Source organism: Gorilla gorilla, chromosome 18 (genome assembly GCF_029281585.2).
Source record: "Gorilla gorilla gorilla isolate KB3781 chromosome 18, NHGRI_mGorGor1-v2.1_pri, whole genome shotgun sequence".
Classification (NCBI taxonomy): domain Eukaryota; kingdom Metazoa; phylum Chordata; class Mammalia; order Primates; family Hominidae; genus Gorilla; species Gorilla gorilla.
In genome coordinates this window covers 29,037,143-29,049,682 of record NC_073242.2, presented here as the reverse complement: position 1 = coordinate 29,049,682, position 12,540 = coordinate 29,037,143, and the positions used below count along the sequence as shown (strand labels likewise).

Below are 12,540 nucleotides of genomic sequence, written 5' to 3'. Positions count from 1 at the left end.
GTTCAAGTGATTCTTCTGCCTCAGCCTCCCGAGTAGCTGGGATTGCAGGTGCGTGCCACCACGCCAGGCTAATTTTATGTATTTTTTTTTTTTTAGCTGAGGCAGGGTTTCACCATGTTGGCCAGGCTGGTCTCAAACTCCTGACCTCAAGTGATCTGCCTGCCTCGGCCTCCCAAAGTGCTGGGATTACAGGTTTGAGCTACCGTGCCCAGCCATTCGCCCATTTTTTCTGAAATACCTTTTGTGGGCTTTTAACACAAAGCAGAACCAAAACCTGTTTCTTGTTTTGTTTTGTTTTGTTTAATTCTAAAGTATACACTGGTTCTAAGAAATGTGGGACCTTCAGAAATAAGGGAGGGTGTGTGCCCCTCCACACCCGGGGAAACCCTTGAAAGTTAACCTTGGTTGGTTTTGCAAAAATGCTTTTTAAAAATAACTCTCCCCTGCCATTGCTCTCTGTATATGCGAGTGTCTCCCTGAAACGCCTGAGGATCTTTCTCTCCCATGAGGAGCTGGAACCTGACAGCATCGAGCGACGGCCTGTCAAAGACGGTATGTGTGTGTTCGGTCCTGGCTTCTGGAAGTGGCCGCCTTCCCATCTCCCACTGGGTCCTCCCTACTTGCATTTCTTTCCCTTGGCTGCCCTCAGGTTTGACTCTGCCCAGCCGCTTGTCTGCGAGACCCCGTGGGACAAGGGTTCTGCAGAGCCTGCAGAAGGGAAGGGAAGCCTGGCCTCCTGGGCTTCTGTCCTGTCTCACACTTCCCAGGAGGGTGAACTTGCACTTGCATTTTTGTTTTCTTGCTGAGGGGCAGCAGCTGCTTGAGGCTTCCCCCTGGGAGTCACTTTCCAAGGCTTTGACCTTGATTCTATTCTGGGCTAAATGAGAACTCTGGAGGCTGGCCAGCCTCCATCACCCACAAGCTGTGTAGACTTAGGTCTGAGCCTCAGTTTTATCTAGATCAGGGAAACAAAAGTACCTTTCTTTGGCTGAGTGTTACTTGGATTATTTTTTTTTTTTTTGGAGACAGGGTCTCATTCCATTTCCCAGGCTGGAGTGCAGTGGCGTAGTCACAGCTGTCATTGCAGCCTTGATTTCGCGGGCTCAGGTGATCCTCTGACCTTAGCCTCCCAAGTAGCTGGAACTACAGGCACACACAGCACCATACTTGGATAATATTTTGGTATGTTTTGTAGAGACAGGGTTTCACCATGTTGTCCAGGCCGGTCTCGAACTCCTCAGCTCAAGCAATCCACCTGCCTTAGCCTCCCAAAGTGCTGGGCTTATAGGCATGAGCCACTTCTCCTGGCCTTTTTTTTTTTTTCAATATTAAATTTTTTATTTGGAGAGACAAGGTCTTGCTTTGTTCCTCAAGTTGGTCTTGAACTGCTGGGCTCAAGGATCCCTCTGCCTCAGCCTCCCAAATTGCTGGGATGACAGATGTGAGCCACTGCACCTGGCCATGCATTTTTATTGGCAGGTTTGTTTGTTTTGTAGCTTGTTAATTTATCGTTTCCCAGCCCATCCCCCTGAGCCAGGGATGTTGTTTGTAACCATCTCTCTAGGCACTTAATAATAAATATTAGGCCGGGCACAGTGGCTCACACCTGTAATCCCAGCACTTTGGGGAGCTGAGGCAGGTGGATCACTTGAGGTCAGGAGTTTGAGATCAGCCTGGCCAACATGGTGAAACCCCGTCTCTACTGAAAATACAAAAATTAGCTGGACATGGTGTTGGGCACCTGTAATCCCAACTACTCAGGAGGCTGAGGCAGGAGAATCACTTGAACCCAGGAGGCGGAGGTTGCAGTGAGCCAAGATCGCGCCACTGCACTCCAGCCAGGGCAAAGAGTGAGACTTCATCTCAAAAAAAAAAAAAAAATAATAATAATATAATAAATATTAATGGCACTAAGTGCAGTGACACGTTCACTTATAAAGCCTCTGTCATGCACATTCCGTTCCAAGGATGTCAATGTCCCAACTTGTCCATTACTCACCATGGTACCCCTGGAGGAGGGTGATGGAAACCCCCATTTTCCAGATGAAGAAACTGGTCTCTGAAACTTGCCAGAGATTGCACAGCTGATGAAAAGAAGAACCAGCATTCACACCTACAGCCCATCGGTAGAGTCCATGCTCTTCCTGGCCATAGGGTGTTGCCTCACTGAGATTTACTGAGCACCTGCTATGTGCCAAGCATTGTGAGAAGTGCCCTGTGTGCACTGCCTCATAGACACCCCACCGCAGCCCTCTGAAGTTGATTGCATGATTGACAGCTGTATTTTACAGATGAAAAAGTGAGGCACAGGCTGGGTGCAGTGGCTCGTACCTATAATCCTAGTACTTTGGGAGGCCAAGGCTGGAGGATTGCTTGAGGCCAGGAGTTTGAGACCACCTTGGGTAATGTAGTGAGACCTCATCTCTACAAAAATTAAAAAATTCACCAGGCATGGTGGTGCACCTGTAGTCCTAGTTACTTGAGAGGCTGAGGCAGGAGGATTGGCTGAGCCCGGGAGTTCAAGGCTATAGTGAGCTATGATCATGCCACTGTACTCCAGCCTGGGTGTCAGAGTGAGACCCTGTCTCAAAAAAGAAACAAACGAAGGCACAGAGAAGTTAACTAACTTGCCTGTGGCTACCCAGGTACGAAGTGGTAGCCCCAGGATTCAAACCCATACAGTCTGGCTCCAGAGTCCAATGTCAGAAGATTAAATGTGTGTAAACGTCGGTTATACCGCGTGAGCTGTGTCTGGCACCTCGCAGGCGCTCAGGTATCTTTAGTGGCACCTAAACATTTGACACGTTTGACACGGCACCTGGTGCATAGAAGATGATAAAGAGATCCTGGGAGTTGTCACGTCTCTGGTCTGAGTGAGATGGTCTCAGCGTCTTCAGCTCAGCCCCCTGGTGTGGGGTTTTTTATCCTGGGCGCTACTGACATCTGGAGACACATTGTTCTTTGTGGTTGGGGACTGTCCTGTGCACTGTGGGATGTTGAGCAGCAACCCTGGACTCTACCCATTAGATACAGTAGTGTCCACCCCAATTTTGGCAACCAAAAATGGCTCCAGACATTGCCAGATGTGCCTTGAGGGACACAGTTGCCTCCAGTTGAGAACTGTGGCCCAAGTGGATGCTGAACTCTTCCTCCCAACACCCCTGGGCTGTGGTCATCTGGTTTCTGCTGTCCCAGTGTCCCACATCCCCTCACATCATAAGGCAATGATTCCATCTACTCTGGGGTCAAATTTGTCTGCTAAACACAGTCTGAAATTTGAGGTGGCCGGCGGTGGGCGGGGGGTGGTTTCTTGCTACTGAAGTTGTTCACAGCTCAATGCAAGCATCAGGAAACCCCTAGGCCCCCGGGTGCCGCCCGCACCCCAGCCCCTCCTTCCTGCCCTAATAGTGGCCTCCTAGGTGGTTGGACTTCCTGGAATGTTTAGCACGCTCTAGCCAGTGGGGGCCCCCTTGGCTGCTCCCAGCTCCCAAGCTAACCGTTCTCTGCAACCTCTCTCTCTCCAGTGGCTTTTCTTAAATTGCTTAAATAGCAACTCCCAGTTTCCTCATTCCATGTCCACTCTTTTAGAAGAGCTGAGGGAGAAAGTTAATCTAGGTTAACCAGCACCTTCCTCTCTCTGTAGGTTTTTTGTTTTTTTGGTGCATGGAGGAAGTTATTTCTTCATTTGACAACTTAAACAAAAAATACTCCTGTATTATCTCTAGATGGTCTTAAGGTGGCTCATAATTCAGAGAGCTGCTTTTCTGTTTTTTCTTTTTCGTTTTCTTTTTTTTTTTGAGACAGAGTTTCACTCTGTTGCCCAGGCTGGAGTGCAGTGGCACGATCTTGGCTCTCTGCGACCTCTGCCTTGGTTTCAAGCGGTTCTCCTGTCTCAGACTCCCAAGTAGCTGGGACTACAGGCATGCGCTACCACACCTGGCTAATGTTTGTATTTTTAGTAGATACGGGGTTTCACCATGTTGGCCAGGCTGGTCTCGAACTCCTGACATCAGGTGATCTGCCCGCCTCGGTCTCCCAAAGTGTTGGGATTACAGGCATGAGCCCCTGCGACTGGCCTGCTTTTGTTTTAAGTGAGAGACATGAAGTAAAAGGAAAATAACAGGAAGAAGAGTAAAAGAAGACAGAGGTGCTAGGAGCTTTAGAAGTGTGGAGCTGGCCGGGCATGGTGTCTCATGCCTGTAATCCCGGCACTTTGGAAGGCCGAGGCAAGCAGATCACTTGAGGCCAAGAGTTCGAGACCAGGCTGAGCAACATGTCAAGACCCCATCTCTACAAAAAATACAAAAAAAAATTAGCTGGGTGTGATGGTGCACATCCTGTAGTCCCAGTTGCTCAGGAGGCTGAAGTGGGAGAATCGCCTGCGCCTGGGAGATGGAGGTTGCAGTGAGCCGAGATCGCACCACTGCGCTCTAGCCTCGGTGCAGAAGCCAGATCCTGTCTCAGAAGAAGACAGAAACATGGAATCAGTTAACATGTGTCTTGTCTCCAACACTCTCCCCTTCCCTGTGCCCTCATACCACATTTCCTGTTCCGTATCCTCTCTTTTTGAGTTTATCGTGATGGATGTTTTAGAAAGATCCACCTGCTGTGATGTGCTGTGTGTAGGGTGGTGTGGCTGGGGGAGGAAGACAGATAGAGGACGTGGGGAGAAGGGTGAACGACCTCCCTTTGAACCTCAAGGAGGGCCCAGCGGTCTGATGCTGGCCACCCCAGTGGAGAGAGGTTTGCATGTGGACGCCAGCTGTTTCCCACTGACCTTGGCCACTGCTCGGCCCTCCCAGCTGGAGCTGCCCCGAACCTGCCTGAGAAGGGCCAGGGCATCGAGAGCATTGAGTAATTGTCATGCGGCCCCCGCCTCTGCAGTGATCTCCCGAGATGATCGTCCAGATGGCGCAACCCCATCTTACAAGGACAAAGCTTCTTGAAGTTTCCTTCTGCTTTCTGGGTCTGGGGCTGCCTCCAAAACTGCAGGTTGAGTTTCTTCTTTCAGAACCCGTGGCTGATGCCACCAGATAATAATGCCTAGCGCCATTCGTGCCAAGCGTCTGGGGTTGAACCACTCAAGCAGAGAAAGAGAGCGTTCTGTTGATGTGGAGTCCCACAGCTCAGCCTGTGCCTGACATGTCTCTGTGCTTCGTAGGCGGGGGCACGAACAGCATCACCGTGAGGAATGCCACATTCACCTGGGCCAGGAGCGACCCACCCACACTGAATGGGTAAGCCGGGACGTGGACACACGTGATGGCGTGGAGAGAGCCACAGGGCTTTTGTCAAACGTGGATTCGAATTCCCACCGTGTTCCCTCTCTGTGACCTTGAACAACTCACTTTGCCTTTCTAAGACTTAGCTTACCCATCTGGACAGTGGGTGCAGATACACCTGCTTAGGCTGTCGTGAGAAGCAGACACAGATGCCTAGCACAGAGGGTTCCCTGTGATTGTAAGTTACAGCAGCCTTGGACAGCTAGACTTAGACAATACAGGAGATTCTTGGCTCGCATAACTGGGAGGAGGTTCTACTTTCAGGTGCGGTGTGATCCAGGGACTCTGCCATCGGAACTTTCTTCATATTTTCTTTGTTTCACTTTCTCCTGGTCTGCTTTATCCTCATGCATCCTCTCCACTTGTGATGGTAAATGGTCCCAACAGCTCCCACTGTGTATCCCACTGTTAGGAGAACTCCCTGCTTCTTATTGACACAGATTGGGTCCTGTGCCCTCTGTGAGGCAATCGCTATGCCTTCAGACACTGAGTGTGCTGATTGGCCAGTCTCAGTCAGAGGCTGTGATGCTGCTGAACTCCAGTGCCCCTCAGCTGCCCAGCTCACCCTTTCTTGCCAGCTTTCTATCTGGCACCCCACACCCTACAGTCCTTACCTTTCCAAAGCACATGAAGTCTAGGAAATTGACCTTATCCCCAGGCAACTTGTCAAGCACCTCTCATTTTTTTCTGACCAGAGGCCTTGATCAACAGCTTTTTAGGCCCCCTTAAGGAATCCGCAAAACACAAGGGTGATGGGACCCTTTTAGAGGTTTAGCTCATGCCTGGGTAGCCAAATCACTGCTGTATTTTATCATGAAGGAGAGAAACTCTCCAGAGAAAAGAATCTGTAGGAAGCCTGCCTTGAAAATTCATGGGGGTACTGCATGCTTAGGAAGTTCTTCCTTATGTCTAACTTAAATCCTGCCTGCTTCAATTGTAGCTGTTCTGTCTTGTTGAGCTGCACAACTAATCTGTATCTGTGTCCCTTTCCTGACCCAGTGGTTTTCCTGTTCAGTTACCTTCCCCCCATGAGACCCCAGAACCTTTCTCTAACCCTTTTCTCTCATCAGCCTCTGTAAGAATATTTCAGTCTCACGTGGACAGTGGCAGGTACTGTCTCACTGGGCTTCCTGCCCACTCAGGCCCCATAATCCTTTCCCCTCCCAGCACAGGAACAAAAAGCCTGATGAGTGTCACCACGCAGCAGTGTCATAAGAATGAAACAATCAGTGACAGCAACGACTATCAGCATTTCCACTAATACTCTGAAATCAGAAAGGTGGCAGTTAAAAAGCACAGAATCCCAGCACTTTGGGAGGCCAAGGTGGGCACATCACCTGAAGTCCGAAGTCTGAGACCAGCCTGGCCAACATGGTGAAACCCTGTCACTACTAAAAATAAAAAAATTAGCTGGGCATGGTGGTGCATGCCTGTAATCCCAGCACTGTGGGAGGCTGAGGCGGGCAGATCACTGGAGGTCAGCAGTTCGAGACCAGCCTGGCCAACGTGGGGAAACCCCATCTGTACTAAAAACACAAAAGTTAGCTGGATGTGGTGGCGCTCGCCTGTAATCCCAGCTACTTGGGAGGCTGAGGCACAAGAATCATTTGAACCTGGGAGGCACAGTTTTCAGTGAGCCAAGATTGAGCCACTGTACTCCAGCCTGGGCCACAGAGTGAGACTCTTGTCTCAAAAAAAAAAAAAAAAATACTTAAGTAACTAAATACAGGTAAATAAAAAATAAAAGCACATTCCATATAAGTGAGTCCAGCAAAGGTTTGGATGTGCCCTCCCTTCCCTGGGAGGATGGAAACCCTGCTCTGGAGGTGCCGTCAGCAGTGGGAGTGGCCTGGGGTTGACCTGCCCCATTGACAGCCGGTCTTGCTGGGAGAATGCTGAGCTTATTTTATTTTGCTTTCTGCTGTTCGTTAAAGGATGATTTCAATAGAGACATCTTCCTGAAATTCAACTCAGATTTATTCATACGCGTTTCCCTTTTCAACCCTTTGGTGGCTCCCGGCTGGCAGAGTTCAGGTGTCGTAGCACAGCGTCCTTCCAGGGCATATTTCAAGGTGCTCCCAGGTCTGGCCACTACCTACCTCAGTGCCATCGCATCCCTGGTTACACCCTGTGCCTTCACCCCTTTACACCTTTCTCCGGCTCTCCCCATGTTTCTGTGTGTGGGACACGCCTGCTTTTCTGTCAGAGTTTTTTGGTTTATTTATTTCCTGAGACAGAGTCTCACGCTCTTGCCCAGACCGGAGTTCAGTGGCACGATCTCAGCTCACTGTAACCTCTGCGTCTTGGGTTCAAGTGATTCTTGTGCCTCAGCCTCCTGAGTAGCTGGGACCACAGGCCCTGCCACCGTGCCTGGCTAATTTTTATATTTTCAGTAGAAACGGGGTTTCACCATGTTGGCCAGGCTGGTCTCGAGCTCCTGACCTCGTGATCCGCCTGTGTTGGCCTCCCAGAGTGCTGGGATTACCAGCACTGGCATGAGCTACCGTGCCTGGCCCCAGTTTGTCTTGAGGTGTCCTCTCCTTTCAGACCTTGCATCATGCCCCCAGTGAAGTTCCTGCCTCTCTGAGGGGCAAAAACTGTTCCAGAAGCCCACTGTGACAGGATCCCTCAGGTTACTCCGTGCCTCTCTTCTCTAAGGGACACCTGTCACCTACCTCCCACCTGGAGGCCCCCTGAGACAGGTCACTGAACTGAACTCAGCAGTAGAAATGGAAGGAATGTTGAGGCCTTCAGTGTTTAGTACAGTCTTGCCTTTTGTCTGTCTTTCTCTTTATCTACTTGGGGTAAATTGAGGCTCGGTGGCCATGGGCATTAGCCCGGCAGGCCTCATTCAGCGTGGCTGAGTCAGGTGTGTTGTGTCGTTTCAGCATCACCTTCTCCATCCCCGAAGGTGCTTTGGTGGCCGTGGTGGGCCAGGTGGGCTGCGGAAAGTCGTCCCTGCTCTCAGCCCTCTTGGCTGAGATGGACAAAGTGGAGGGGCACGTGGCTATCAAGGTAGGATGAGGACCAGCGGGGAGGGGCAGTGGGGAAGCTGGTGGTCTGAGGAAAAGCTCAGAAATGCTGGTGTTTCTTTTGACTGTCCCTGTGCCAGAAGTGAAAGCAGCAACGTCTCTTTTCCTCCTCCTCCTGTATCTTTCCACTGTCTCTTTCTCTCTTGTTCTTTCTGTTCTGTTCCGTGCTGTCCTAGAAGGCAGGATTTTGGTATCATTTATTTCCATCTGTCTCCCAGCACTTAAAATAGTGCCCAGTATATAGTAGGCACTTAATAAATATTTATTTTGTTACCTCCTTATTAAGCTGTTATTTTATTATTATTATTATCATTATCATTATTTTTTTTTTTTTGAGACAGGGTCAGGCTCTGTCCCGCAGGCTGGAGTGAAGTGGCGTGATCTCGGCTCACTGCAGCCTCTGCCTGCTGGGTCCAAGCGATTCTCCCTCAGCCTCCCGAATAGCTAGGATTACAGGCATGCGCCACCATGCCCAGCTAATTTTTATATTTTTTTAGTAGAGACGGTGTTTTACCATGTTGGCCAGGCTGGTCTCAAACTCCTGACCTCAAGTGATCTGCACACCTCTGTCTCCCAAAGTGCTGGGATTACAGGTGTGAGTCACCGCATTTGGCCACTTAATAAATACTTAGTAGACACATGAAGACTCCCTGGTACGCAGCCTGTGTCTCCTTCCCTTGCGTCTCTGCCTGTCACTGAGTGTCTCTTGGTCTGTTTGGGTCTTTTTGGATTGTTCTTTATCTTTATGGATCTCTGAGTATCTATTCTTATAAATGTAACAAAACAAAAATGTTTATGCGGTTAGAATATTTTCTTAGAACATTTTTTAAAGGGAACAGTTTAAATTTTTAGTGTTGAATTCTTAATATGGAGCTAAAAGAAGACTGCAGTTTTACTGCTTTTAAATACACAGTGTACTTTGAAGTAAGTTGAAATTCCCCAGGAGTGAGCTTAAGAGGCTCCTTTACAAATAATCCCCACTGGAAATCAACAGCCTTTGTTTGCATTTAGTTCACTCCCCATGAAGGCCTTTTCCTAGTGTAACAATACGTCCCTGGAAGTTTTGCTACCAGCATTTCCAGGAGTGTGGTCTGCAGGCAGCTCATCTTGCAGGACATTTGGGCGATAAAGAACCCCAGGCTCAAACAAGCGTGGGAAATAATGCATACTCCAGCCCCCTCCCTCTTGGAGACTTACAGTAAACATTAGCAAATTAAAGGCTCTGACAAGTCCTGCAAGGAGAAAAAATCTATTAACTGTTTAACCTTTTGTGTCCCAGGTGTACTTGTCCGCACCTCTTTAGTGTCTGTGCAACTGCACATTTGTCTCTTGGAATCTGCCTTTGGGAATGTCAAGTTTATGACGTTGTTTGTTGTTGTGGGTTTTTTTGAGACAGAGTTTTTTTTGTTGCCCAGGCTGGAGTGCAGTCGTGTGATCTTGACTCACTGCAACCTCTGCCTCCTGGGTTCAACCGATTCTCCTGTCTCAGCCTCTTGAGTAGCTGGGATTATAGGCACCTGCCATTACTGCACCCAGCTAATTTTTGTATTTTCAGTAAAGACGGGATTTTACCATGTTGACCTGGGTAGTCTAGAACTCCTAACCTCAGGTGATCTCCCCATCTCGGCTTCCCAAAGTGCTGGGATTACAGGCGTGAGCCACTGCTCCTGGTCTAGTTTATGACATTGTTTTTATTTCAGAGCAAAACCCTTTCTTTGATTATACAATGCCTTTAGAAAGTATACATTGTGATTGGGTCCAAATTAATGACCTTTAACTGTTGTTTTAAGAAATGTTTTATCATTACTTTCAAGTTCCTGCCATAAAATAAGAGGAATGAACCATGAGAGCTAGATTAATGGAAGAAAATTCCAAATCCGGATGGGATCCACATTGCTTTCTGTTTCCTTAACCCCAGCTTTCTGCTATCCTGGCACTATTAGCATTTCAGGCCAGATGATTATTTATTATTGGTTGTTTTGCCTAGGTAAGGGGAGTGCTAGAAATGTATATAAAATATTTATCTTTTCCCAAATGTTTTAGTCGGTGTGGTTTGTGTATATTATGTCTGAATTTTCTGTGGGTTCTATGGTAAGGCACCACTGTTGACATTTTGGCTTTTTAAAAGTTAGGATATTCAAGTCAGCAGGTTAATTATTTGAGAATTTAGAGTAAGAATGAGGGTACCCGGGACCTGCTGTCAGCTTTGCCCTCTCTAGAATTCCCTTATTCAAGAATCTTCTGGCTGGGCGCGGTGGCTCACATCTGTAATCCCAGCACTTGGGAGGCTGAGGCAGGTTGATCACCTGAGGTCAGGAGTTTGAGACCAGCCTGATCAGCATAGCGAAACCCCGTCTCTACTAAAAATACAAAAATCAGTGGGCCTGGTGGTGTGCGCCTTTAGTCCCAGCTACTCAGGAGGCTGAGGAAGGAGAATCCCTTGAGCCCGGAGGCAGAGATTGCAGTGAGCTGAGATCTTGCCACGGTATTCCAGCCTGAGCGACAGCAAGGCTTTGTGTCAAAAAAAAAATCTTCAGGGGTTCCCCTTGCCCTTCTGATAAAGCCCATGCTCCCCACCACCTATAGGCCCCCTTGCTGTCCCTGGTGTGTTTTCTGCCAGTTGTTCCCTCACAGGGTTGATCGATGTTCCTGTCACACTGGCCTTTCCGTTCCTTGAATGTGCCAAGTACTTTTCACTTCCAGGCCTTCGCATGTGCTGTTCCCTCGGACTTGAATGCTCTTCCCTCTTCTCCTCATGAAAGTGACTCATTCTTCACTTTTTGGTTCTTGTCTAAACATATGTTTGAGCTGAGCGTGATGGCTCATGCCTATAATCCCAGCACTTCAGGAGGCCAAGGCAAGAGGATTGCTTGAGGCCAGGAGTTTGAGACCAGGCTTAGCAACATGGCAAGATTTTGTTTCTACAAACATAGTAAATATATAGAGAATTAACTACCTCAGCATTTTCATTAGCAAAATACACGAAACAAATATCCTTACTCTAGCCTTTATTCTCATGCTGTTTGTGATACCTGACATATGGAAATAAAAATAAGCCTTTGAAATGGATGCTTTGATATAGGAGTCTTTGCTTCAATTTTTAGCAAGGATATTTCCTCAAAGATCCTTCCCGGATGTCCCAAACTAGGTCAGTCTTTTAATTTTTTTGAGACAGGATCTTGCTCTGTGGTCCAGGCTGGAGTGCAGTGGCACGGTGCAATCTCAGCTCGTGGTACCTCCATTTCCTGGGCCCAGGTGATCCTCCCACCTCAGCCTCCCAAGTAGCTGGGACTACAGATGCACAGTGCCATGCCTGGCTAATTTTTCTATTTTTTTTAGAGATGGGATTTCTCTATGTTGCCCAGGGTGGCTTTGAACTCCTGACCTCAAGCAGTCTGCCTGCCTCGGCCTCCCAAAGTGCTGGGATTACAGGCATGAGCCACCGCGCCTAGTCAAGTTAGACTCTTAAAAAGTGTCATATATCTTTTTATCTTCGCGTCCACCGTAACTGTAATCAAGTAGTTTTCCGTCACGTGAGGGACTTCCACTCTTTGGAAGCAGGGGTTTTGATCACCGCTGTAGGCATTGAGTTAATAGCTAGCTACTAAGTAAATAACTGTAATCTTATCAACGAGGATATCAACTCTTTGACTCCTGATATTGGAGTCAGTGATTCACCTGCTGTGGGTTCTGATCCCAGCCCTGGCATCTGTTGTCCTTTGTGAGTCAGTTTCCCTCTTGCCAAAGCAATAGTTGTGATGAAAATGACTTGCGAAGTGAGGCCCTCCTAGCAGGCGGGTGGGCCAGCTGTTGTCTCGTTGATCAGATCTGTCTGTGTGTCTGTCTCACCTCGTTCTCCATTTGCAACTTAGGGCTCCGTGGCCTATGTGCCACAGCAGGCCTGGATTCAGAATGATTCTCTCCGAGAAAACATCCTTTTTGGATGTCAGCTGGAGGAACCATATTACAGGTCCGTGATACAGGCCTGTGCCCTCCTCCCAGACCTGGAAATCCTGCCCAGCGAGGATCGGACAGAGATTGGCGAGAAGGTCAGTATAGGTTGGATGTTGGCCCCTGAATCAGTCAGCTGTTGCTGTGTAACAAATGCTCTCACAATCTCAGTGGTCTGTGAGTCTGCTGCTATCAGCTGACCCGGCAGGGCTCAGCTGGGCGGCTCTGCTGCACTCTGCAGGCCAGCTGAACTTGGGTCCAGGCTGTGGGTGTGG

The 12,540-nt window shown here is 48.6% G+C and overlaps 1 protein-coding gene across 9 annotated transcripts in view; it reads left to right on the top strand.

Annotated features, from left to right (window-relative positions):
• Positions 1–12,540, top strand: part of LOC115932779 (sortilin-related receptor-like) — a 308,035-nt gene that overhangs the window by 108,845 nt on the left and 186,650 nt on the right. For 8 of the 9 annotated variants that reach the window (XM_055365626.2, XM_055365612.2, XM_063699573.1 and 5 more), the window contains 4 exons: positions 510–552; positions 5,162–5,237; positions 8,171–8,297; positions 12,187–12,363. In XM_055365626.2, coding sequence (XP_055221601.2) covers positions 510–552; positions 5,162–5,237; positions 8,171–8,297; positions 12,187–12,363 — 423 coding nt within the window. Of the gene's footprint in view, positions 1–509; positions 553–5,161; positions 5,238–8,170; positions 8,298–12,186; positions 12,364–12,540 lie in introns of those variants that run through there. The other variant, XM_063699574.1, reaches the window with a different exon arrangement.